This window comes from Bombina bombina, chromosome 1, assembly GCF_027579735.1.
Source record: "Bombina bombina isolate aBomBom1 chromosome 1, aBomBom1.pri, whole genome shotgun sequence".
NCBI lineage: Eukaryota > Metazoa > Chordata > Amphibia > Anura > Bombinatoridae > Bombina > Bombina bombina.
The window spans coordinates 84,283,414-84,311,298 of record NC_069499.1 but is presented as its reverse complement, the minus strand read 5'-3'; the positions used below and the strand labels follow the sequence as shown (position 1 = coordinate 84,311,298).

Sequence of the window (27,885 nt, the reverse complement as noted above, 5' to 3'; positions counted from 1 at the left end):
TGATTATGTTATTAGGTTTATAATGCTGTTTAGCATTTAAAGTCTTCATTTCAAAGCTATAAAAATAATGTATTAGGTGTTACTTATGACAATTTTGAGAGGGGCATGGAACCTAACTCCCTCACTTCCCATTGACTTACATTATAAACTGGGTTTCAATTTACAACGGTTTCAATTTACAACCATTCCTTCTGGAACCTAACCCCGGCGTAAACTGAGGGCTACCTGTATTATAGCCATAGCCTCACCAGCCTCTGACCTCACCTAACGAGTGGAGACACAAACACTGCAGAATTGTTGGTAGCCCTCACCTGAACCCCTCGTATCAATTTTTTAAGTACAACAACGCTGAATGGCCGAGTTAAATTATTTAGAAGGCTAAACTCAGATTTTCATAACCCTTCCTGAGAGGCGTCTTGAAATTCAGTGACAGTGAATGCATTAGCTCAGGATACTTTATGACAGAGGAGGCAAACTGAGCTCTATTGGATAATACTTTCCTAATGACTTCAGCACGTTACGTAAATTCACAGAACAATTTCTTGCGACTCACAACATAGTCGCTCCGGAAAATCCCTCTCATCCGATTCTGAACCAGCTAGCCAGACTGCAGTCACGTGGTGCTTGTCAACAGCGCGCGTGTTTACGTCAACAGAGCGTGTGACGTTGTTGTCGGCTCGACCCTGTGTATGGTGAGGGGATTTGCTAGTTGCTCCAGTTTATTTTTCCCGCCAAGCAAAAGAAGCAGATTTTTCAGCGACCTGAGGTAGTGGTCAAAGTAATGTTGAGCGGTGGCATTCAATCTCATGCTATTTTGGTTGATTTTTAGGGTGTGCATGTTTTGCGTTGCGCCTGTTTCGATATTTTCACACCCCGTTGCTAGTAATAGCTATTTCCCGTTTTGTGTTTTTAATATAAAATGATTTGTTACGCACTAATTTTATCTCTTTTGAAAAAGACAGCAATGTTTTATTTTCTTGCAAAGCATAAGCATTGTGTGTTTCTGTAACCCTGGCTAGATGGTTCTTTTTCCACCAACAATAAGGCTAAATATGTACGCAAAAGGAAGTAGTATGAAAAAGCGCTGCATTATAGGAAGGGAAGTAGATGCCTATAAAGTTATAATGAAACAACTTTACAATATGTTATTTTGCCCCTTTCCATGTAATTTTAGCTTTAAAAATGTAAATATATATTTTAATTCTAATGACTTGACATGCACCCTACCATTATCATAAAGCTAACCTTGCTACATATTTTCCCCTAGTTGGCTTGTACTTATAACTGCAAAGCAATTCACTTTATATGCTAGAGCTGTGCATTTTGAGATGTCTACTTTATACTACAGCTGTGTATTTGACATGTCTTCTTTATACCAATATTATGACTGTGACTAAATCCCAGATTGGCACTTCCAAATAAGGCAAATGGATTTTAGCTATTGAGACACAATTGGAGAAAGCAATGCGTTTTAGACTTGTCATGTATATATTCTATAACACAACAGGTATGTCTTGTAATGCCAAGGTGTTAACTGACTCTTTAAGCAGAATTGGCATGGCTTAGAAATTGCACCATTGCAGACAAAAAAAAGTGTAAATAAGAAAATGCTCAGTGACGTGTTGTTTAAACAATAGTTCAATAATAATTTGCATTTTGCTGTATATCTTTAACACAGCGAGTGAGCGATGCCACGAGATATGAGTGTAGCCACCAAATGCCAGCTAGCTATCAGTAGTGAGTTTTATATTAAAGGGACACTAAACCCAATTTTTTTTTCGTTATTCAGATAGAGCATGACATTTTAAGCAACTTTCTAATTTAGTTTTATTTTTTCTTCGTTCTCTTGCTATCTTTTTTTTTTTATTTTTTTATTTATTAAAGCAGGAATGTAAATCTTTGCTGCCAGCCCATTTTAGGTTCAGCACCATGGATATTGCTTGCTTATTGGAGGCTTACATTTACCCACCAATAAGCAAGCATAACCCAGGTTCTTAATAAAAAATGGGCCGGCTCCTATGCATCACATTCCTGCTTTTTAAATAAAGATAGCAAGAGAACAAAGAAATTTATAATAGGAGTAAATTTAGAAATTGCTTAAAATTGCATGCTCCATCTAAATCATGAGAATTTTTTTTTTTGGTTTTAGTGTCCCTTTAACGTTCATGTCCATTTAAACATACCTTGTATGGCTCTTATGTCATGGGCTCCTACAATGGTGGTCTTCTGCTAATTTATCCATGTCCCACGAGTGGAGGCCACCCTAAGATAGTGATCGCAGGGACAGAGTATCCCTCTGATCGCATGCCTGTTTGTCCTCTGATCATGAGTGCCTCCATAACACGACACGCTGTTGCCTTCATGCAAGGTATACGGCAACAATACAGTAACAGTCAAGTTTGAATGTTACTGTGCATATAATCACTGTGATAGCCAGTCAGTGACTGTATATTTTAAAAGCAGTCTGGATTCCAGCACTAATGTATGCTGCTATCATGCTATGTGGCCAATCACTGGATGCCTCTGAAGTGAGGCAGTTAAGTGATGCTCAAAAAAGTAGTCCATGGGCATGTGATTAGTGTCACAGCCAATCATTGATCACATGTCAGAAATGACAATGTCTTGGCAGTCCTTTTTTACCATGTAATTTTTTGTCCCTAAATTCTGTGTCAAAATAGCTCTAGGTAAATACCTTATGGTGTCTAAATTCTATAAATATATTTACTTTTGTGTGGCAGTTTTGAATTGTGTGACCGCTATTTTTTTAGCTTACAATCTAAGCATAGCAAATTTTAGCATTAAAAAAATAATTCTATTTTATAATATTTTTCTTATTTGCTATACATTACTTGGAAACCTAGGCAATCATATGGGGTATTGCAAACATCAGGACAACATAATGAATTTATTTGGAGGTATTTTTCTTTCGCTACACTAGTTTATGTAGAAATAGTTTTAGGGCTGAAAAAACTATTCGGTTATGTGCTGATCCTCATTTACTGTTCGGTGCTGCAGCGCCATGTTACTCCTCCCACTGTGTGCAGACTGGTTTGCGCAACAGCGTCACCTTATACTCCCCCCCCCCCCCCCCCCCCACTGGTCTCCAATCTTCTTCTCTAGCTCCTTGTGTTTGAAGCACACAGGTGCTAATTATCAGAAGAAGGCTGGGCATGAGTAGTGAAATCATGGCTGCAGATTAAGATAAACTCAAGGAGAACGAACTGTTCTCAGCATTGAACGTAAATCTGAAGGGCTGATGTGTCTTTGCTTATATCTGCGGCATCTCTACAGAGCGCCAGCTAGCAATAAAATGTATTGTCACCATGCCGCTCTGTTACCTTGCAAAGAAAGTGAGAGGAAAGGGATTTACCAGTGGAACAAATAAGAGACTTTCAGTCATGAAGTATAAAATACTTCATGCTGAAAATTCCTTTGTTTGTAGCGTTAGCCACACTGAGCTCCTCAGGCAGCCCACAGCAGAATGCTTTTTTACTGTGCAAGCCAACTGGCGCCAAGCTGGATAGCCCGCACGGCTATTGGCTTAGAGGTGGCAAGGTCTCCTCTCAGCAATATAGCAACCATCACTTTAAGGTTGCAGTTAACAGCATGGTGTCTGCAGCGTAGTGCTAGAAATCTCGTATGAATAACTTGCAACAATAACAGTCACTGATCAGAAGGCTAATGTTAAAGTGATGGTAATGATGGATTTTGCAGTTCAGGTATCCTCTGCGGTATCTGCTGCTTTATCTGTTTTTTTCCTTGCCTACAGGGAAAACGCAAGAGGATATTTAAAATTCAGATAGTAAGGTTTCTGTTCCTCATTCTGCTACACAGGTCGCACTCTCTCTCCCAAGTCTGGTTAGGATTCACCGGTAGATTCTGAGGGTAAAATCTCAGATTCGGACAGTATAATTCCTTCATCTGATGCTGAAGTGGTCTCCTTCAGATGTATGCTTGCACACCTCGTGTACTGTTAAAGGAGGTTTTGGCTACTTGGAAGACATTGATTCCCTGTCGTTGTCAACCTTTTGAAAGTTTTGTAAACTTTATAATTTCTATGATGATCCTTCCTATGTGGAGGCGTTTTCTAGACGTGCCTTGGATGTTTTTACAGGAATAGGAGAAGCTAGGGATACCTTTCTCCCGTCCTTTAAAGGATTTTCCTGTCGCTGACTCTATTAAAATGCATGGTGCCTTAAGTAGAAGGGAGCTTTTCTACTATGGCTCAGAGAACTTCGATTCCTATGGAGGGTAGCTGCTCCTTTCCGTATCCATGGATAAGAAGCAGGAGGTTTAATTGTTCATTTAGAGCAATGCCTGGTCTTATTAGACTTGCTGTGCTAGCCAGTGGGGCTTGTTGCTGAAATCTTGGAAATCGGCTGAAAGGCTTACCTGCGTCTTAGTGGTACAGCCTAGGCTTTCTAGTTCCGCAGTTGCAGGTTCAACCTTGTTGGGACTTGGTCTGGCAGAATTATCCTCTGACTTTACAGGGGAAATACCACCTGTCAAGAGAGTAGACTAAAGGAAAAGTTTTCCTATTTCTGCAGGGTCAGTCATGCCTTTGGGAAGCCAACCAAACTTAGTACATTCTAAGATTCCTCCCAGGGCTAGATTTCTCCTTCGGGAGTATCTGCAATGCAGGTATGATGAGAGGCATTCCTTGAACTGGGTTCGGGACCTTTTCTGAGACTGATAGTACCAGTCTGGGAACGGATCTAGGTATTTACCTCAAGTTTCTCAGGTTCTGCCCTTCAAAGTAGTATCCATTCTCCTTTGCTGCAAGTGGGCCTGTTCATAACGAACATAGACCTGAAGGATGTGTATTTATTGTTCTTATAATCGGGATCTTCTCAAGTCTCCTGAGTTTTTTGTCTTTTTAGAAAGACTTTTAGGTATTGGGGTATTGCAAGGGTGCTTTCTGGACAATATATGGTTCAGGTGTCATCCATCCTTCGAGCAAGATCTTTCGGGAGATGGATGGATGGAAAATGAATCTGGAGCAGAGTTTCCTTGTTCCATCCACAAGGGGGTGATTTTTTTTTTTTATTTTTTTGATTTTTTTTTAGGGGGGCCTTAATAGCTTCTCTATCTAGGAGAAGATTCTATCAGAGGTCAGCTAATCAAGGATTTATTCATTTTCCTCTCTCTGCTGTCTACTGTCCACCCAACAGCAAGCTCTAATGGTCTGGTTTATAGCGTAACCATCTTGCAACCAGAGGGATAACATTTTGAATCTAGCTGCAGTTGATTATCCCATCACTTTTCATACAATGGAGATCATTTGGATCTGTCTCAGGAGATAGTCTTTTGATTATTGATCTAGATCTTTCTCCTGTGGTGTTTTTTCAGGAGTATCTATCTCAGGTCCTGTGCTTCTGGAGACATTCCTGGGTGATGTGACCATGGACGCCAGCCTGCTGGGCTGGGAAACAGTCTGTGACTTATTTAAGGCACAGAAGTGTCTGCTTTCCTCTTTAACATCTTGGAGTTAACAGAGATTCACAATGTTCAGAGGGCTTGGCCTCAGTGGTCCTTAGCTTGGTTCAAGTCGGGCATGGTCATATCAGTGGCCGTGCTGTCTAATGCACTGGATTAAAACATCTAAAATACAAAAGGTAGAGGGCGCCACATAGTGCAGATCAAACGAACTGGGAATGGAACATGAGAGTAAGCAAATAACCTACTCACGTGATGGAATGCACCAATGTGCAGTGCAGGCAAGCGGAGACCGGCAGACTCCTAGGCAGCTGGAACTAGTAGGATCCTTGTCCCACCAAAGGATGACCAGGGATACAGGATAATTCCCATAGAGTGTATAGCACACCGGTCAGAGGAAGAAGCCAAATTACTCCTGGGCACAGTGGCAGATGTGTAAAAACCCACAGAGTTGGCAACAATGTTGTAAATCCGGCGAGTGAAAAAAGTGCAGCAGCAAAGTCAAAAAAGTTTTAAAAAGTTAAAAACCTCAGCAACGCGTTTCTCCGTGTCACAGCACGGTTTCATCAGGATTAAACCTCCAGTCTCCTTGGAGGCGTGGGTTTGAATCCCACCACTCCAGAATCCAGTTAACCTATGCGGTGCATGGACATTATTTAATCCAGAGGAACTCAGAGTTCCTTAGTCATAGGAGGTGACTTGGATTGTCTGTGGGCGGAAGCTCATGATTGCTGTTTGTCATCCACGTTCCAGGGGTGGATAACTGGGAATCGGATTTCTGAACAGACAGATAATTCATCCGGGGAGTTGGACTCTCCATCCGGAGGTGTTCTCAGGATAAACCTTCAAATGGGGGGTTTCCGGAGTTGGCTTTTGAGGGCGTTTAGGCAGAACGCCAAGCTTCCAAGATACGGTTCAAGGTCTAGTGATCCGCAGACCGTTCTGATTGATGTTCTGGAGGTTTTTCCTAATATTTCAATCTCGCATCTAGAGCTGCAACAACTAATCGTCATAATCGATTATGAAAATAGTTGTCAACGAATCTCATAATCGATTAGTTGGTTTGCAATTAGTTGGTCTGTGCACAACATCAGCTGCTTCACTACAATGAACTCTTGCATATGGTATTGTGTTTTATGGTTATGTCCTTAGCCTAAAGGACATCTATAGACGTCTACTTTTCACTTTGTCAGGACAGTATACGTTTACAACTACCCCTGACTTATGTGCAACCCAGATATAATAGTCATCGTTTGGATTATTTATATTAAATCAGGTGATTTTTGAAATTCAAGAACAAGGGGTCATGAGCTCAAGCTAAAGGGTAGTAGATTCAGGAGTAATTTGAGGAAGCACTTCTTTACAGAAAGAGTGATTGATTTATGGAATAAACTTCCTCAAGAGGTAGTAGCAACAAACACTGTTGGGGACTTTAAAAATGCATGGGACAAGCATAAGGCTATCCTACGAACTAGAAAAGTTTATACTGTTAGGAAGGTCGGGCAGACTTGCTGGGCCTATGGCTCTTATCTGCCGTCAATATCTATGTTTCAAGATATTTTTATGTTAGAATGAAGTCAAGGGTTACTTTATTGAGAGGCCCCTTGCCATGGTAGAAATATCCCACTTTGGTGAAATTGGCAAAACCCTACTTATACACCTCAACAGACTTTTCTCTGCTGCAGGAAATATAGCTGCAAACAGAGAGCCAGCCTTAGCCAGAAGCATGTGGACATGTTGAGATTTTTGCATTTCAATGCAAAGTTTCTGAAAGAGTGAATAACAGAAGGTTATTAACAGTGATAGTCTAACTCTTTCTAGTTCTACCTCTTTTCAAACAGTTTGTGGTTTTGTTTAATTATAAAACTGTGCTCTGCTGCTTAAAAATTGAAGAAACAGTTGTGTTAATGTAAAGTTTTAGTCTGAAGTTTATATTTGTAACACTCATGTGGATTTTATTTAAAACATAGAAAACTATTATTGATACTCTTTTTATCCGATTAGTCGATTAATCGAAAATATGACAATAATAGTTAGTTGCAGCCTACTCGCATCCCTGTTTCCTCCGTTTGCTTCCTTCCACGAGTCTTCCTCTTGTCAAACAGGAGAGAGCATCAGTAATTCTGAGCTCCTGCATGGCCTCGCAGGATTGGGTATGCAGACCTAGTGGAGATATCGTCTCTCTCACCTTGGAAATTGCCTCTGAGGAAGGACCTTCTAATTCAGGGTCTTTTCCTTCACCCAAATATAATCTCTCGGAAGCTGACTGCTTGGAGATTGAACGCTTAGTTCGGTCTAAGCATGGGTTTTGAGTCGATCATTAAGACCATGTTTCTGGCTTGTAGCCTGTTACTTGAAACATTTACCATAAGATATGGCATAAATGTCATTATGGTGTGAATCCGTAGGCTACTCTAGGAGTAGGGTCAGGATTCATAGGATTTAGCCCTTTCTACAGGAAAGTCTGGAGTTTTGTCAGTCAGTTCTCTGAAGGGTCAGATTTCTACATTATCTTTTCTTGCTGCATAAACGTCTGGCAGACATGCAATTTGTTTTGTCAGGCCTTTGTCAGAATCAGACCTGTGTTTAAGTCTGTTGTTCCCCTGGAAGCCTTAACTTTTGTTAGTTTTTTTGCAGCAGCTCCGTTTGAGCCATTGTATTCCATAGATATTAAGTTATCTTGGAAAGTTTCGTTTCTTTTTGCTATCTCTTCTGCTTTGAGAGTGTCTGCACTCTCAGCTTTGCAGTGTGATTCGCCTTATCTTATCTTTCATGCCGATGAGGTGGTTCTTCGTACTAAGCTTCCTTTTTAAAGTGGTTTTGGACAGAAATTTTAATCAGGAAATTGTTGTTCCTTCTCTTTGTCATAGTTCTTTTCTGAAGAACGTTTGTTGTACAATTTGTTGATTGTGCGTGCTTTAAATTTTTTACAGGCGACCAGGATTTTCACCAGTCTTCTGCTCTGTTTGTTTCCCTTGGAAACATAAGGGTCAGAAAACTTCTGCTACTTCTCTTTCTCTCTGGTTGAGAAGTATAATTAATTTTGCTAATGAGACTGTTGGGCAACAGTCTCCTGAGAGAATTACAGCTCATTCCACTAGGACTCTCTTCTTCTTCTTGGGTTTTCAAAAATGAAGCTTCTGTGGAACGGATTTGCAAGGCTGCAACTTGGTCTTCTCTGCATACCCTGTCCAAATTTTAAAAACTTTGGATTCTTTTGGGAGAGAGGTTCTTCAAGCAGTGGTGCCTTCTGTTTAGGTTACCTGTCTTGTCCCTCCCTAATCATCGGTGTCCTCTAGCTTGGGTATTGGTTCCCAACAGTAATTGATGATTCCGTGGACTCACCGTATCTTAGGAAAGAAAATGAAATTTATGCTTGCCTGATTTCTTTCTTTCCGGATACGGTGAGTCTACGGCCCGCCCTTTTTTTTTTTTTAAGACAGTTTTTTTTTTTTTTTTTTTTAAACTTTAACCTCAGGCACCTCACACCTTGTGTTATTTCCTTTTTTTCCATTTTCCTTCGGTCGAATGACGGGATTGTGGGAAGTAAAATTACATTTAACAGCTTATTCCCAACAGTAATTGAGGAGTCCGTGGACTCTCAATATCCAGAAAGAGACATTTAGCAGGTAAGCATAATTTTTTTTTTTTTTTTTTTTAACTTTACATTCTCTTTACGCTAGCCTAGGTAATAAGCAGCATTCTTGAGAAAACAGGTTTTAGAATTTTGACCTCTTAAGGGGATGTGGACTAATGCAGACTTTACACAAATCAAGAAGTTTTTAATTTCCCTTTAACATTTTTTTTTTTTTTTGGGGCTCTATTCACAAAGAGGTGAATTGTAGGTGATTTTGAAATCTTAAGGGCCAAACCCAGTTAGTATCTCCTGCAAAAAGAGCTGTTATCCCTGCACAATGCATATTATATGCTGCATACAATTCCCCTGCAACTTTTTTTTTTTTTTTTTTTTTTTTTTTTTAAGGTGAATTGTACACCACATTAACTATTTTGTGTAGGGTTAACTCAGCTCATCTCGCAGGAGATACTCACTCACTCGGTTTGGCCTAGTTAAAGTGGTTGTAAACTTTCATTAAATCCCAGTATCAAATAGTAATCTTAGAAACAGGTGCATTGTAGTTCATTAACCCTTTCAGGGGTAGGAGCCGGTGGGAGCCCCCAGATCTCCCTCAAAGTGGGAGAGTGCTAGAGACAATTTGTGACGGCTCAGAGCCGTCATTAGCACTCAAGGGGTTAAAGGGACAGTCTAATATAACATGCCCTATCTGAAGTTTCTTTTTGACTAAACTTTCCAATTTACTTTTTTCTTCTATAAGGTAGGACGAGTCCATGGATTCATCCTTTACTTGTGGGATATTATCCTCCTGCTAACAGGAAGTGGCAAAGAGCACCACAGCAGAGCTGTCTATATAGCTCCTCCCTTAGCTCCACCCCCAGTCATTCTCTTTGCCTACTCTAAGTACTAGGAAGGGTAAAGTGAAAGAGGTGATAAAATGTTAGTTTTTCATTTCTTCAAGCAAGAGTTTGTTATTTTAAATGGTACCGGTGTGTACTATTTACTCTCAGGCAGCAGATGGATGAAGACTTCTGCCTAGAGGATGATGATCTTAGCATTTGTAACTAAGATCCAGTGCTGTTCCCACAGAGGCTGAGGAGTACAGGAAACTTCAGTGTGAGGAACGTTTTCATGCTATGCAGCAGTGAGGTATGTTCAGTCATATTTTTCTGGAGAGACTGTATTTCCGAAAGGCTGACAGTATCCCCATGAGGGTAAGGGTAAGCAGTAATCCTAAGAGCTAATAAGAGGGGCATTACTAAGCTTGCATAAGGGGCTAATTACAAAAATGGTTGACACTGAGTTGTAAATGTTTGTGGGCAAACGTTTTATGAACTGGGAGTGCTGATAACGTTTTGTAGGCAATAACGTTTTGGGCAACTTTATTGAGGGTACACTTGGCTTATTTTTTTGGGTCTCAGAACCCACATGGCTAGTTGAAAACCGCTCTGGTGCGGTTCTTTGAGGCTGTAGAGACATAGTGAGATGGGCGGGGCCTATTTTCGCGCCTCAGATGCGTAGTTATTTTCTCGCAGCAAGCTCTAACTCCTGAGGGCCCTGGTGAATGTTTTGGGCCAAATCGAAGCTTTAACCCCATATTTACTATCCCTGAGGGCAGGTAGGGCCACAACAGGGCTGTGGCAAGGTGCTGAGGTTTTGTTTTCCGGATTTAGGCCTAATTTCAATCCGGTTTGCACATTAAAGGGTTAAATGTTAAAATTCCTTGTGGGGCAATCTTAACTACATATATTGTCTGCTTGCAAAATTTTGAAAAATTTAGTGCATTTTAAAGCCGATTTGCAGAACGTGTATGCTTTTTTTTTTCCTCTTAAAGGCGCAGTACCATTTTTTTAAGATTGTTGTTTTTTTCACTAAATAAAGTGTTTTCATGCTTGCTTGTAGTCATTACTAGCCTGTTCAACATGTCTGACATTGAGGAAAGTCAGTGTTCAATATGTTTAGAAGCCATTGTGCCATCTAATTCTCCCCAAGTGTCACAACCATTAACGCCCGCACAAGCGACGCTAAGTACTTCTAGTGCGTCTAATTCTTTCACCCTGCAAGATATGGCCGCAGTTATGAATACTACCCTCACAAAGGTTTTATCTAAGCTGCCTGGGTTGCAGGGGAAGCGCAGTAGGTCTGGTGTGAGAACAAACGCTGAGCCCTCTGACGCTTTATTAGCCATATCCGATGTACCCTCAAAATGCTCTGAGTTGGGGGTGAGGGATTTGCTGGCTGAGGGAGAGATTTCTGATTCAGGAAAGATGTTCCCTCATACAGAATCAGATATGACGGCTTTTAAATTTAAACTAGAACACCTCCGCTTATTGCTCATGGAGGTTTTAGCGACTCTGGATGATTGTGACCCTATTGTAGTTCCAGAGAAATTGTGTAAAATGGACAGATTTCTAGAGGTTCCTGCTTACACGGTTTTTCCGGTCCCTAAGAGGATTTCGGACATTGTTACTAAGGAGTGGGATAGACCAGGTATTCCGTTCGCTCCCCCTCCTACTTTTAAGAAAATGTTTCCCATATCAGACACCATGCGGGACTCGTGGCAGATGGTCCCTAAGGTGGAGGGAGCTATTTCTACCCTGGCTAAGCGTACAACTATACCTATTGAGGACAGTTGTGCTTTCAAAGATCCTATGGATAAAAAATTAGAGGGTCTCCTGAAGAAAATTATTTGTTCATTAAGGTTTTCTTCTCCAACCTATAGCGTGCATTGTTCCTGTAACTTCTGCAGCGTCCTTTTGGTTCGAGGCTCTGGAGGAGGCTCTTCAGGTTGAGACCCCATTAGATGATATTCTGGATAGAATTAGTGCTCTCTAGCTAGCTAATTCTTTCATTACAGATGCCGCTTTTCAACTGGCTAAATTAGCGGCGAAGAATTCAGGTTTTGCCATTTTAGTGCGTTATGGCTTAAGTCCTGGTCTGCTGATGTGTCATCAAAAGCTAAGCTGTTAGCCATCCCTTTCAAGGGTAAGACCCTATTCGGGCCTGAACTGAAAGATAATTTCAGACATCACTGGAGGAAAAGGCCATGCCCTTCCTCAGGATAAGACAAATAAGATGAGGACCAAACAAAATAATGTTCGTTCCTTTCGGAACTTCAAAGGTGATCCCTCTACCTCTTCCCCTGCCGCAAAGGAAGAGGGGAATTTTGCTCAATCCAAGTCAGACTGGAGACCTAATCAGACTTGGAACAAGGGTAAACAGGCCAAGAAGCCCACTGCTGCCACCAAGACCCGTTCATGACTCCTGGGCTTTAAAAATCGTAACCCAGGCGGTATCTTCTAGATTTCAAAGATTCTCCCCCAAGGGGGAGATTCCATCTTTCTCAATTCTCTGTAAACCAGACAAAAAGAGAGGCGTTCTTATGCTGTGTAGAAGACCTATATACCATGGGAGTGATCTACCCAGTTCTGTGAACAGGGGCAGGGGTTCTACTCCAATCTGTTTGTGGTTCCCAAGCATTACCAGTTTGTGGCTCTTCCCTTCGGGTTGGCCACAGCTCCCAGAATTTTCACAAAGGTGCTAGGGTCCCTTCTGGCGGTTCTAAGGCCGCGGGGCATAGCTGTGGCGCCCTATCTGGACGATATCTTAATCCAGGCGTTGACTTACCAACTAGCCAAGTCTCACACGGACATCGTGTTGGCTTTTCTAAGATCTCACGGGTGGAAGGTGAACGTAAAAAAGAGTTCACTTATCCCTCTCTCAAGAGTTCCATTCCTGCGAACTCTGATAGATTCGGTGGACATGAACATTTTTCTGACAGAGGTCAGGAAATCAACGATTTTATCAATCTGCCGAGCTCTTCATTCCATTCCTCGGCCGTCGGTGGCTAAATGTATGGAGGTAATCGGCTTAATGGTAGCGGCAATGGACATAGTTCCGTTTGCTCGCTTGCATCTCAGACCACTGCAACTATGCATGCTCAAACAGTGGAATGGGGATTATGCAGATTTATCTACTCGGATAAATCTGGACCAATAGACCAGAGACTCTCTTCTTTGGTTGTCACAGGGTCATCTGTCCAAGGCAATGTGTTTCCGCAGGCCAGCGTGGGTCATAGTGACGACGGACGCCAGCCTATTGGGCTGGGGTGCAGTCTGGAATTCCCTGAAAGCACAGGGTTTGTGGACTCAGGAGGAGGCTTTCCTCCCGATAAATATTCTAGAACTGAGAGCGATATTCCACGTGCTACAGGCGTGGCCTCAGCTGGCGTCGGCCTGATTCATAAGATTCCAGTCGGACAATATCACGACTGTAGCATATATCAATCTTCAGGGGGGAACAAAGAGTTCTCTAGCGATGATAGAGGTTACCAAAATAATTCAATGGGCAGAGACTCACTCTTGCCATCTATCAGCAATCTATATCCCAGGAGTGGAGAACTGGGAAGCGGATTTTCTAAGTCGTCAGACTTTTCATCCGGGGGAGTGGGAACTCCATCCGGAGGTGTTTGCACAATTGATTCGGCAATGGGGCACACCAGAACGTCAGAACGCCAAACTTCCTCGTTACGGGTCCAGGTCAAGGGATCCTCAGGCAGTAATGATAGATGCTCTAGCAGTACCCTGGGCGTTCAACCTGGCTTATGTATTTCCACCATTTCCTCTCCTTCCTTGTTTGATTGCCAGAATCAAACAGGAGAGAGCTTCGGTGTTTTTGATAGCACCTGCGTGGCCACGCAGGACTTGGTATGCAGACCTGGTGGACATGTCATCTCTTCCACCATGGACTCTGCCACTGAGACAGGACCTTCTGATTCAAGGTCCGTTCCAGCATCCAAATCTAATTTTTCTGCGACTGACTGCTTGGAGATTGAACGCTTGATCTTATCCAAGTGAGGTTTCTCGGAGTCGGTCATAGATATCTTGATTCAGGCTCGAAAGCCTGTCACCAGGAAAATTTATCATAAGATATGGCGTAAATATCTTTATTGGTGTGAATCCAAAGGCTAGTCATGGAGTAAGATCAGGATTCTGTCCTTTCTTCAAGAAGGATTGGGGAAGGGGCTTTCAGCTAGTTCCTTAAAGGGACAGATATCTGCTTTATCAGTTCTACTGCACAAATGTCTGGCAGATGTTCTGTCAGGCTTTAGTTAGAATCAAGCCTGTGTTTAAACCTGTTGCTCCGCCATGGAGTTTGAATTTAGTTCTTAAAGTTCTTCAAGGGGTTCCGTTTGAACCTATGCATTCCATAGATATTAAGCTTTTATCTTGGAAAGTTCTGTTTTTGGTCTTCGCTTCATACCTTTTCCAAATTTTCCAAATTTTATACCGTTGCTTCTTCTGAGGCTATTTTTGGGAGAAAAGTTCTTCAAGCAGTGGTGCCTTCTGTTTAACCATCTGTCTTGTCCCTCCTGTTTATCTGTGTCCTGTAGCTTTGGTATTGTATCCCACAAGTAAAGGATGAATCTGTGGACTCGTCTTACCTTATAGAAGAAAAGTAAATTTATGCTTACCTGATAAATTAATTTCTTCTATGGTAAGACGAGTCCACGGCCCGCCCTGTCATTTTAAGACAGATTATATTTTTTTGATTTAAACTCAGTCACCTCTGCACCTTGTAGTTTCTCCTTTTTCTTTCTGTACCTTCGGTCGAATGACTGGGGGGTGGGGCTCTGCTGTGGTGCTCTTTGCCACTTCCTGTTAGCAGGAGGATAATATCCCACCAGTAAAGAATGAATCCTTGTACTCATCTTACCATAGAAGAAATTAATTTATCAGGTAAGCATAAATATACTTTTTGTTATCTTTAATGAATTAAAGTGCCCCTGTTTTTAAGATGATTTGATACTGGGCTTTATTTTGTTAAAGTTTTCAATCGCATTAATGGTGGGAATTAAACATTTTCAATTCACCTGTTAACTCTCAATAAATAGATCCCTTAGTATTGTGTACCTCAATTATGAATATGAAAAAAATGTTTTTTTATTTTTAAATGTATTTGATGACGGGGTTAATTTGCCTACATTGGAATAATGTTCCGATGTAAACAAATTAAAATCCTGTGATTGTGCATGCGATCGCAAGATTTCAATGATGGGATCGGGTCAAAGGGGCCATCCCTATGATGCTATGCATGCTCTCCAGACTGATCGCATCCTGGAAGCGCCGTTGGCTTCAGGACAGCCAAACGGTTAGGATGTTCCGTCGTAACAGCGTTAAAGCCCAGCGGGGTTAGGACGGAATAGAATGTCATAACGGCGTTAAATGGTCTGTATCAGATCTGTTTAAATAGAAAAAAATCTTGCAGGACGAGGACTAGATGAAGTTAAAGGAACATTGTATTGTAAATTGCTTTCCTTTTAATGTGTTCTTATTGATCAATTTTACCTGTCGTGTATTCAATTGTCTACAGTTGGCTTCTTTGTCATTATTTATTTGCAATAGTTTAATTTTGCCTGTTAAATCCACCACCTATACTGAATTTCAGTACTCCAGTATGGGCTATAGGAGAACTGTATATTCGGGAGGCAGCAGAAATCAACATTCCAATTGGAGTGGAGGAAAAGCCCATTCCATTTGAAAATGTGTTTCTGCAGAAACTTTGAATACAATGAATTTTTAACAGCTGCTTACTTGTGTATGTATATGATTTTTTGTTGTGTTTTTTGAGCATTTTGAAAAACCTCCTTGCTATGAGGAAATTGAAAAAAAAAAACAACATTTTTTTTTGTAATTTTCTATTTATGGGCTTTGTATTATTAAAACAAAATAAATAAAAATAATTTAAAAAAAAATCTTTTCAGGTACCACAAAATGCCTCGTAGGAAGGAAACAGCAGGACCGGCTGCCAAAAAAGCCCCAGCTAAAAGAAAGCTTGCAGAAGAGTTTCCTCCAGGAGAAGTGCTGACTGATTCTGCAAAAAAGCAGTGGAAATTGGGAGTACCTGTGGGACAGGGTGGATTTGGTCGTCTTTACCTTGGTAACTTGTACTATTGTGTACATATTTGAGAGAGTAATGTATGTGCTAGAGCAGCATTGCTAAAACTTTGCAGCTTTACTTTTTTTATTTTTATCTGAGCAGATTTTTATCACTTTGAAAGCTGAAGAAAAATTAAGTTGATTTTGCTTTAGTGCTGTCTTTGATTTAAACCTGTTAAAGTGATGGTAAATTATTAAGAATAATAAGCACATTACATACCAAAATGGATTATAGTGTGAATCACTACTTCTTCTTTTTTTTTTTTGAAAGTATAATTGATAAACTTAGATATTTTCCCTACCACAATACTGGTTTACTCCCCCTGCTCTCTTCGCTCTCTACATCATTCTCTGGAATCTCTGTCTTCAAGGATTGTTATTTGTTTGCGCTGAACATGAAGCACAGAGTCTGGAACTGCATAAATAATTAGCGCATGCTCGATACTAGCAGTGGGTCGGTGTGTAACGAACTTCAAAGGACACCAGCTGGCCCGGGTTATGAAATGAAGAAGTAAGAAGGTGGCGATGGAACGGCAGCACGATTTAAACAGTTTCTGTAATCTACGATTATAATATATATCATAAAATTATATTCCTCAAAATTTGGTATTAAAGGGACATAAAACAGGTTGAGATCTGTGCATATCCTAAAAGTGCTAATTAATTAAAAATAGTTTGCATAAAAAAAAGTTTCAAAATTGCTGAAAAGTATTTTAAAATTTTCAAAAATTAAACAAAATGAATTACATAGCTTAGCTGCCTGGAACAGCCAACTCCACCCCTCTTATCAGTGTTTAGATACAGGCATTGTTTTTTAACAGAGTTTAACCTACAAACAAGGCAGATGGAAAGACAGGACTTCAGGCAGTGAAAATCTTCTCCCAATGTGAAGAAGCAACTAGCAGGCCCCCCAATCCCCCTGGTATACAGTGTGTTGCTCTTTAAAGATCCTTGACACTGTACTTACACAAATGAAGGTGCTAACAGGTAAGTAACATGTACCTTTATAGCCCACCGCTTATTAGCATTTAACAATACATACAGTTTTGGGTACATTTACAAAATTGATGTACGGTTTGTTTAAATTTATTGCAGTCCTTATTCAGCAGGCTTTCAAATGGAGTATTTTCAAACTCGCTGAGAGAGAGATTCTGGAGACCTCGTGTAAATTTTTGGCACCAAAATAGCGCACTCTCATTCTCCTTCCCTTCACTGACTGGTGAGCATCTTGCAGACATGCAGTGATTAATTCTCTAGACATTAGTGGTGAGCACCCTTAAATGGACAGTCTAGTAAAAATTAAAGGAACAGTAAACACTATATATTTTTCTCCACTACATTAAAGTTCTACCTTTAACCCCTTAATGACAATAGACGTACCTGGTACGTCAGTTGTCTAACAGAGTGCTGGAAGCGATCGCAATCGCTTCCAGCAGCTCTGAGGGTATTGCAGTGATGCCTCGATATGGAGACATCCTGCAATACCCCTTTACAAGCCTCCGATTCAGAGAGAGCCACTCTGTTGGTGCCGTTGTCCGGGTGGGAGCGTGCGTGCACGTGGGCGGGCGTGCACGAGGGGGTTGTGCTCGCGCATTAGCCACACTGACACCAATGAGGGCAGAAATATATATGGATCTGGGAGGGGAGGGGGGTGGGGGTATTGTGGGGGGGCTGCTACACTACAGAAAGAGTTTTAAAGTTAAAAATAAAATCAAAACTTTGTTTTTTGGGGTCAAACTGGGTACTGGCAGACAGCTGCCAGTACCCAAGATGGCGGTAATTAGGTAGGGGAGAGGGTTAGAGAGCTTGAGGGGGGATCAGGGAGGTTGGGGCTAAGGCAGGGGTCCATCACAGCTAAAATATTTTATTATTTTTATTTAAAAAAAAAAACAAAAAACTTTCTGCCAGTACTTAAGATGGCGGGAACAATTGTGGGGTGGGGGAGGGAAGAGAGCTGTTTGGGAGGGATCAGGGGGTGGGATGTGTCAGGTGGGAGGCTGATCTCTAAAATTAACCCTGCAAGCTCCCTACAAGCTACCTAATTTAACCCCTTCACTGCTGGGCATAACTCACGTTTGGTGCGCAGCAGCATTTAGCGGCCTTCTAATTACCAAAAAGCAACGCCAAAGCCATATGTCTATTTCTGAGCAAAGGGGATCCCAGAGAAGCTTTTACAACAATTTCTGCCGTAATAGCACAAGCTGTTTGTAAATAATTTCAGTGAGAAACCTAAAATTGTGAAAAATTTAAAGTTTTTTTTTTTTTTAATTTGCTCGCATTTGGCGGTGAAATGGTGGTATAAAATATACCAAAATGGGCCTAGATCAATACTTTGGGTTGTCTTCTAAAAAAAATATATACATGTCAAGGGATATTCAGGTATTCCTGACAGATATCAGGGTTCCAATGTAACTAGCGCTGTCTACTACACTACAGCTAAAATTAACCCTACAAGCTCCCTAATTAACCCCTTCACTCCTGGGCATAAAACACGTGTGGTGCGCAGCGGCATTTAGCGGCCTTCTAATTACCAAAAAGCAACCCCAAAGCCATATGTCTGTTATTTCTGAAAAAAGGGGATCCTAGAGAAGCATTTACAACCATCTGTGCCATAATTGCAGAAGCTGTTTGTAAATAATTTCAGTGGGAAACCTAAAGTTTGTGACAAAATTTGTGAAAAAGTGAATTATTTTTTTTATCGCATTTGGCGGTGAAATGGTGGCATGAAATATACCAAAATGGGCCTAGATCAATACTTTGGGTTGTCTTCTAAAAAAAATATATACATGTCAAGGGATATTCAGGTATTCCTGACAGATATCAGGGTTCCAATGTAACTAGCGCTAATTTTGAAAAAAAGTGGTTTGGAAATAGCAAAGTGCTACTTGTATTTATTGCCAAGTAAAATGCAAAAAAAGCAAAGAACGTGTAAACATTGGGTATTTCTAAACTCAGGACAAAATGTAGAAACTATTTAGCATGGGTGTTTTTTGGTGATTGTAGATGTGTAACAGATTTTGGGGGTCAAAGTTAGAAAAAGTGTGTTTTTTTTCCATTTTTTCCTCGTATTTTGTAATTTTTTATTTTTTTTTAGTAAATTTTAAGATATGATGAAAATAATGGTATCTTTAGAAAGTCCATTTAATGGCGAGAAAAACAGTATATAATGTGTGGGCACAGTAAATGAGTAAGAGGAAAATTACAGCTAAACACAAACACTGCAGAAATGTAAAAATAGCCATTGTCATTAAGGGTAAGAAAATTGAAAAATCGTCCGGTCATTAAGGGGTTAAATAATAAATCGGTCTAACTGTGTAGAGCAAAAGCCAGGGGAAGAGTTTTAATTTAGATGTCTTTCCTATGACATGGAGAGTCCCCAACGTCTTTTCATTTACTATTGGGGATATTCAACTCCTGGCCAGCAGGAGGAGGCAAAGAGTACACCGGTAAAGCTGTTAAGGGAAGTTACACTTACCCATATAACCACAATTCTCTTTGCTTCTGTCAATGGAGGATGTGCGAAGATGGTGTCTGAAGATATTTCATCCTTTTATGGGTACTTTTCCCTGCAAGCAAGGACTGGGGTCTAGCTGAGTCCATATCAATCTCTTTAGTAAGAGTAATGGTGGCTTTTAGCAGTTAGAAGGCGGTGAGGTGGTCTTTAATTCTAACATTTGCTACCCCTTTGCAGAAAGCCAGGGTTGGTTACTCTGATCTTTCTTTTATTACAGGTTCCTGACAGGCAGTGAAGTAACGGTCACACCTGAGTAGCTGTCATTTGCCCTGCAGCTGGATCCACAGGTAAGTGCTTTTGCCTTCTAGGTACTCAAGGAAAGGACTTTTGAGTTTAACTCTTTAAGTGGACATATTTTTGAGGGCAGCTTTACTGACTATGGAGAAGCTAGTGGCTTCCTATTTCAGTCAATTTACAGGCACTTTAGAAATGAGACTTTTAGAGACTTAAGGGAGTGTTTTTTTTATTAACGTTTCACTTAATCACTTGGCAAGGGGTCTTTTTATATTTGGTTTATCTTTATTTTATGTGCTAATGTGTCTGTGCATATAATAGAGGTGTACTTTTTATAGTGCCATTTTTTTTTTCTTTCTTTATGCACAGTTATTTTTTGGCCAGTCACGTGACTTCCTGTTTACGTAGTGTTGTGCTGTGAGGTGCCGACATCAGACTTTGCGTATCGGAGTAATCTAGAAGTACTGATCTCTGCTGGAGAGGCTATTCAGCTTCCCTAAATCCTCTTACAAGTGGGATACTCATTCAGTAATGGTAGAAGACTCATACGGTTAGCTTCTTGTCTGAGGTTGGGTATTAGAGTTTTTAGGATTTTTACCTTAAGTTAGTCTATTTTCTAAGCCTTTCATTTTGTTAGCGTAAGAGACTATTTTTAAGGGTCTTTAAATTTTCTTCGCATTTTCTCATTAAATTATTTATAGTGGGAATTATTTTCCATAGCTATGGACTCAGAACAGGATCAGCCTATATCTATGGGTAGATGTTCATTATGTTTAGAGAACCAAATTATTTTGCCTATGCAATTTTGTTCCTCATGTTTAGCTAAGACATTAAAATTTAAGAACCAATTACTCCCTTCTGAGCCCAGTGTCTCTCAGGATACTGCTGTGCGTGACATGCCTCTCAGCTTTCTCCTCAAACGTCCGAAGCTTTAGTTGTTTCTCATTTTGTGCCTTCTGTTTCTCAACAACCACCTGGGGGTGTTTATTTACCTGGAGATTTTGCCGCTTAAATTACTGCAGTATCAACGGTCTTTTACATAAAAAATGGCCTAGGCTTTAAGAAGATTGCCAAGACCCTGAAACTGAGCTGCAGCACGGTGGGCAAGACCATACAGCGGTTTCACAGGACAGGTTCCACTCGGAACAGGCTTCGCCATGGTCGACCAAAGAAGTTGAATGCACTTGCTTAGCATCATATCCAGAGGTTGTTTTCGGGAAATAGACGTATGAGTGCTTCCTGCATTGCTGCAGAGGTTGAAAAGGGGGGGGGGGGTGTCAGCCTGTCAGTGCTCAGACCATACGCTGCACACTGAATCAAAATGAGACCAAGATAAACTTATTTGGTTCAGATGGTGTCAAGCGTGTGTGGCGGCAACCAGGTGAGTAGGACAAAGACAAGTGTCTTGCCGACAGTCAAGCATGGTGGTGGGAGTGCCATGGTCTTGGCCTGCATGAGTGCTGCCGACACTAGGGAGCTACAGTTCATTGAGGGAACCATGAATGCCAACATGTACTATGACATACTGAAGCAGAGCATGATCCCCCCTCCCTTTGGAGACTGGGCCGCAGGGCAGTATTCCAACCTAACGACCCCAAACACACCTCCAAGGTGACCACTGCCTTGCTAAAGAATCTGAGGGGTAAAGGTGATGGACAGGCCGAGCATGTCTTCAGACCTAAACCCTATTGAGCATCTGTGGGGCAAGGTTTTTAACATCCACCAACTCCGTGATGTCGTCATGAAGGAGTGGAAGAGGACTCCAGTGGCAACCTGTGAAGCTGGTGAACTCGTTGCCCAAGAGGGTTAAGGCAGTGCTGGAAAATAATGGTGGCCACAAAAAATATTGACACTTTGGGCCCAATTTGGACATTTCCACTTAGGGGTGTACTCCCTTTTGTTGCCAACGGTTTAGACATTAATGGCTGTGTGAGTTATTTTAAGGGGAGAGCAATTTTACACTTATACAGGCTGTGTACACTCACTACTTTACATTGTAGCGAAGTGTAATTTCTTCAGTGTTGTCACATGAAATGATTTAATAAAATATTTACAAAAATGTGAGGGGTCTACTCACTTTTGTGAGATACTGTACATCCATCAAGGATTACAGTGGCAACCTGCAGCGAGTATTGCCACAGTTGCAGGAGCAGCTTCTTATTGGTGCGATGCCTTGTCCGATCTTATTTCAGAGGAAACTACGGTAGAGGAGATCCAAGTTAGTATCAAAGCCCTTAAACTGGCCAATACCTTTTATCTCTAATGCAGACATGCAGATAATTAGACTGGGAGCTAGGATGTCTAGCTTCACTGTGCTAGCCTGCAGAGCTCTGTGGTTAAAATCTTGGTCGGCTGATATTTCTTCAAAAGCCAAGCTCATGGCCTTACCTTTATAAGGGCAAGACTCTGGACATGGTCTAGCGGAAATCATTTCAGAGATTACGGATGGAAAGGGATGTTTTCTGTCTAAGGACAAAAAGAATAGACTTGGTTGTCAGCAGACTTCTAATTTTTGTTCCTATCACAACTTTAAGGGACAGAAGTCCTCCTCTTACAGACCAATCCTGGTCAACTTGGAAATCCAGCCAGCCCTGGAACAAGGGGGAAAAAAAAACTAAAAGCCTTCTGCTGACTCTAAATCAGCATGAAGGGTCTGCCCTCGATTCAATTTTGAATCAGCTGGGAGGCAGGCTTTCTCTTTTTATCAGGCTTGGATACATGATGTCCCAGATCCATGTGCTGTGGACATAGTATCCAAGGGTTACAGAATAGGATTCAAGTCTTGCCCTCCAAGGGGCAAATTTCTCCTCTCAAGATTTATCCTACAACCAGGTAAAGGAGGCCTTCTTACATTTTTGTAAAGGACCTATCCTCCCTGGGAGTTATTGTACCAGTCCTGCTAAAGGCACAAGGTCTAGGATTCTATTCAAATCTATTTGTGGTTCCCAAAAAGGAGGGAACTTTTTGTCCGATCTTAAACCTCAAGTGTCTAAACAAGTTCCTCAAGCTTCGGTCCTTCAAGATGGAAACTATTCGTTACATTCTTCCATTGGTCCAGGAAGGTCAGTACATGACAACTATAGACTTGATGGGAGCATACTTACATGTTCCCATTCACAGGAATCGTCACCAGTTTGGATCTGATGGCATCCCGCCAAAACACCAAGGTTAAGAGATCCTCAGGCCGTTCTGATAGATGCTCTAGCGGTTCCTTGGATGTTTTCTCTGGCATATCTGTTTGCTCTCCTTCCATGAGTCATTGCTCTTATCAAACAGGAGAGAGCATCGGTAATCCTAAAATCTCCTTTCCCCTAGCTTTAAAGTATAACCTCTTGTCACAAACAATTGCCTTGGGGTAAACCGCATTTACTCATATGCATATGGGTCTTGCATATATTTGTATTAAAGGGACAGTCTACACCAGAATTTTTATTGTTTAAAAAGATATTCCCTTTTTATTACCCATTCCCTAATTTTGCACAACCAACAACGTTATATAAATACTTTTTCACCTATGTGATTACCTTGTATCTAAGCCTCTGCAAACTGCCCCCTTATTTCAGTTCTTTTGACAGACATCCATTTTAGCCAATCAGAGCTGGCTCACCTGAACTTCATGTGCATGAGCAGTGTTATCTATATGACACACATGAACTAACACCCTCTAGTGCAAGCAAAATAAATAATGAAAGAACCTAATTAAATCTGTGAAATTAATTTTTAGTTAAATGCCCTTAAACTTTCTTTACTGTTTGAAAGGTTTCTGACACTATATAATACTGTCTTTATTTGCTTTGTAGTTAACACTATATTTTATTTTTTAATCTTGTTTACATTAATGAACATTTTTGCATTTTTGCTCATTTGTAATTTAAAAAAGATGAGATGAAACATAGTGATTAAATATGGAGGCAGTTATTAATGTTAAGGGGTGTGGGGTTTTTTTCATTTCAGTTTTTGTTTCTCTTTCAGCTGCAGAAAATTCTTCAAAACCAGTTGGTAAAGACGCTTCTTATGTTATAAAAGTGGTAAGATCTTTAGTTAGAAGAAAAGCTTATTTAAGATATTTTTTAAAAATATTTGATGCATTGAATAGTGTTTTTTTTTTTTCTAAATCTATTTTATTTAGATTGATTCATTGGCCCCATAAATTCTCTTGCCTTCATAGCATGACAGCATGTGAAGCTATGTTAAAGTTTTACAACCCCAGTCCTCATGAAACTCTTAGACCTGATACACAATTTCCCTGTCTGAGTGCAGGTGACTGTTTCAACAGTGGAGCTAGCCTTTTCTCTTGCAAGGTGTATCCAGTCCACGGATTCATCCTTACTTGTGGGATATTCTCATTCCCTACATTAAGTGGCAAAGAGAGCACACAGCAAAGCTGTCCATATAGCTCCCCCTCTGGCTCCTCCCCCCCAGTCATTCTCTTTGCCGCTCTAACAAGTAGCATCTCCACGGGAGGGTAAAGTGAATGTGGTGTTAGATTTGTAGTTTTTATATCTTCAATCAAAAGTTTATTTTTAAATAGTACCGGTTTGTGCTATTTACTCTCTGGCAGAAATATGATGAATTCTGCTGAGAGGAAAATGATTTTAGCATGTTGTAACTAAAATCCATTGCTGTTCCCACACAGACTGAGGAGTACCAGAAAACTTCAGTTGGGGGGAACAGTTTGCAGGCTTAACTGCTTTGAGGTATGTTTCAGTCATCTTTTTTCTAGTCAAGACAAGATAATGCTAGAAGATTGACAAGATTCCTCATGTGGGAAGGGTAAGCCATGTTCTGAAACTTAGTATAGAACTAGAGGCTTATTTAAGTGGGCTCAATAGACTGGTTATCACTTTAGCAGGGCAATCGATTATATTGTTTAGAAAAATACTCTTTATTGACACTTTTAAGCACTTTTGATGTGTTTATTGGGGTTTTATTCCACATGGCATTATTTTTAGTCACCTTAATTGGGTTCTGAAGGCCCCACAGCTGTGGAGTGGGAGGGGCCTAATTTCGCGCCTCAGTTGCGCAGTTTATTCTGACAAGATTTCCCTGCATGCTGCTTCACATGGGTCCAGAGATTGCTTGAGGACTTCAGGAGGCTTGATTTTCTCAAATTCAATCCTTAAGGGAAGGTAGGGCCACAGCAGGCTGCTGTGGCAAGGTGCTGTAGTTTATTAACCGGTTGTTTGCTTTAGGCGGCTCCGGTTTGGGCATTAAAGGGTTAATCAGGCCGAAACTTGCTGTGCAATCATATCGAAGCATTAGGCACATACTGTAAAAATTTCAAGAGATTTGGTTCATTTTTCACCGTTTTGTAAAATTGTGTGCGCTTTTATTATCTTAAAGGCACAGTACCATTTATTGCAAATTGTATTTTTTATTACATAGTGTTTTTCCAAGCCTGCTTGTGTATAATACCAATCTGTTAAACATGTCTGACACTAAGGAAAAGCCTTGCTCTATGTGTTCAGAAGCCATGGTGGAACCCCCACTCAAAATGTGTCCCAAGTGCACTAATGTGTCTATACACTTTAAAGATCATATTGTGTCACTTAAAAATATAGCCCTAGATGATTCTTTGACTGAAGGTAATGAGGATAGTCCGCCTTCCTCTCCCCATGTGTCATCACCAGTTACGCCCGCTCAAGCGATACCTAGTACCTCTAGTGCATTAGCACCTATTACATTGCAACAACTGGCGGCAGTCATGGATAATTCCCTTGCGACCTTTCTATCCAAACTGCCAGTTTTCCCTAAAAAGCGCGATAGCTCTGTTTTGAGAACAGATGAGGAGCAGTCGGAAGCTTTGGGAGGCTTATCTGATGTACCCTCACAACACTCTGAAGTAGGGGCGAGGGATGTTATGTCTGAGGGAGAAATTTCTGTGTACTACTTAGGGAGGTCTTATCAACTCTGGATGATTGTGACCCTATGGTGGTCCCAGAGAAATTGTGTAAAATGGACAAATATCTAGAAGTCCCTGTATACACTGATGCGTTTCCGATCCCTAAGAGGGTGGCGGATATTGTTGCTAGGGAGTCGGAAAGACCAGGTGTACCTTTTGTTCCCCCACCTATCTTTAAGAAAATGTTCCCCATAACTGATCCCAGGCGGGACGCGTGGCAGACGGTCCCTAAGGTAGACGGGGCAGTTTCAACACTAGCCAAGCGCACAACCATACCAATTGAAGACAGTTGTGCTTTCAAAGATCCTATGGATAAAAAATTAGGTTTACTAAAGAAAATATTTGTTCAACAAGGTTTCCTTCTCCAACCTATTGCCTGCATTATTCCTGTAACTACTGCAGCGGCTTTCTGGTTTGAGGCGCTGGAGGAGTCGCTCCAGACGGAGACCTCATATGACGAAATTATGGATAGAATTAAGGCTCTAAAGCTGGCTAATTCTTTTATCACAGATGCCGCTTTGCAATTAGCTAAGTTAGCGGCGAAAAATTCTGGTTTTGCCATCATGGCGCTCAGAGCGCTTTGGCTTAAATCATGGTCGGCCGACGCGTCGTCTAAAACAAAATTACTGAATATTCCTTTCAAGGGAAAGACCCTTTTCGGGGCCGAGTTGAAAGAGATTATTTCGGATATCACTGGGGGAAAGGGCCATGCCCTCCCGCAAGATAGGCCTTTTAAGGCTAAAAACAAGGCTAATTTTCGTTCCTTTCGCAAACTTCAGGAGCGGTCCTGCTTCAGCCTCTGCTACCGCAAAGCAAGAGGGTAACACTTCACAGCCCAATTCAACCTGGAAGCCTTTGCAGGGCTGGAACAAGGGTAAACAGGCCAAGAAGCCTGCAGCTGCTACTAAGACAGCATGAAGGGGTAGCCCCCGATCCAGGACCGGATCTGGTAGGGGGCAGACTCTCTCTCTTTGCTCAGGCTTGGGCAAGAGATGTTGCTCAGGGATATCTTCTAGAATTCAAGGACTCTCCTCCAAGGGGAAGGTTCCACATTTCTAGTCTGTCTACCGACCAGACAAAGAAAGAGGCGTTCTTACGCTGTATAGAAGATCTACTCAAGATGGGAGTGATATATCCAGTTCCAATTACAGAACAAGGACTGGGTTTTTACTCAAACCTGTTTGTGGTTCCCAAAAAGGAAGGAACTTTCAGACCAATCCTGGATCTAAAAATTCTCAACAAATTCCTCAGTTCCATCCTTCAAGATGGAGACCATTCGGACAATCTTACCGATGATCCAGGACGGTCAATATATGACTACCGTGGATCTAAAGGATGCGTACCTTCATATTCCTATCCACAAAGATCACCATCGGTTCCTAAGGTTCGCTTTTCTGGACAAGCATTACCAGTTCGTGGCCCTTCCCTTCGGGTTGGCCACCGCTCCCAGAATTTTCACAAAGGTGCTAGGGTCCCTTCTAGCGGTACTAAGACTGCGGGGCATTGCAGTAGCACCCTATCTGGACGACATCTTAATACAGGCGTCGTCTTTTCCCAGAGCCAAGGCTCATACGGATATTGTTCTGGCCTTTCAAAGGTCTCACGGGTGGAAGGTGAACGTAGAAAAGAGTTCTCTGTCCCCGCTCACAAGGGTTCCCTTCCTGGGAACATTAATAGACTCGGTAGAAATGAAAATATTTCTGATGGAGGTCAGAAGGTTAAAGCTTCTAAGCACTTGCCGAGCTCTTCATTCCATTCCTCGGCCATCTGTAGCTCAGTGCATGGAGGTAATCGGATTAATGGTAGCAGCAATGGACGTAGTCCCTTTTGCTCTAATTCATCTCAGGCCACTGCAATTGTGCATGCTCAAACAGTGGAATGGGGATTATGCAGATTTGTCTCCTCAATCCAACTGAGATTCTCTTCTCTGGTGGTTGTCTCAGGATCACCTGTTGCAGGGAATGTGCTTCCGCAGACCGGAGTGGATCATTGTAACGACCGACGCCAGTCTGTTAAGCTGGGGCGCAGTCTGGGGCTCCCTGAAAGCTCAGGGCCTATGGTCTCGGGAAGAATCTCTTCTCCCGATAAACATTTTGGAACTGAGAGCGATATTCAACATTCTCCAGGCATGGCCTCAGCTAGCGGCGGCCAAGTTCATCAGATTTCAGTCGGACAACATCACGACTGTAGCATACATAAATAATCAGGGAGGAACAAAGAGTTCCTTAGCGATGAAGGAAGTAACCAAGATAATCAGGTGGGCGGAGGATCACTCTTGCCATCTATC

The 27,885-nt window shown here is 41.4% G+C and overlaps 2 protein-coding genes across 2 annotated transcripts in view; one reads left to right on the top strand and one right to left on the bottom strand.

Moving 5' to 3' along the window:
* Nucleotides 1-610, bottom strand: part of LOC128644865 (uncharacterized) — a 504,552-nt gene extending 503,942 nt beyond the window's left edge. Inside the window, exon 1 of the mRNA XM_053697490.1 lies at nt 554-610. Coding sequence (XP_053553465.1) covers nt 554-583 — 30 coding nt within the window. The 5' untranslated portion in view covers nt 584-610. The remainder of the gene's footprint in view (nt 1-553) is intronic.
* A 27-nt stretch (nt 611-637) lies between these two features.
* The window catches only part of VRK1 (VRK serine/threonine kinase 1), a 232,956-nt gene continuing 205,708 nt past the window's right edge, over nt 638-27,885 (top strand). The window contains exons 1-3 of the mRNA XM_053708534.1: nt 638-766; nt 15,774-15,949; nt 23,669-23,724. Of these exons, the coding sequence (XP_053564509.1) occupies nt 690-766; nt 15,774-15,949; nt 23,669-23,724 (309 nt within the window). The 5' untranslated portion in view covers nt 638-689. The remainder of the gene's footprint in view (nt 767-15,773; nt 15,950-23,668; nt 23,725-27,885) is intronic.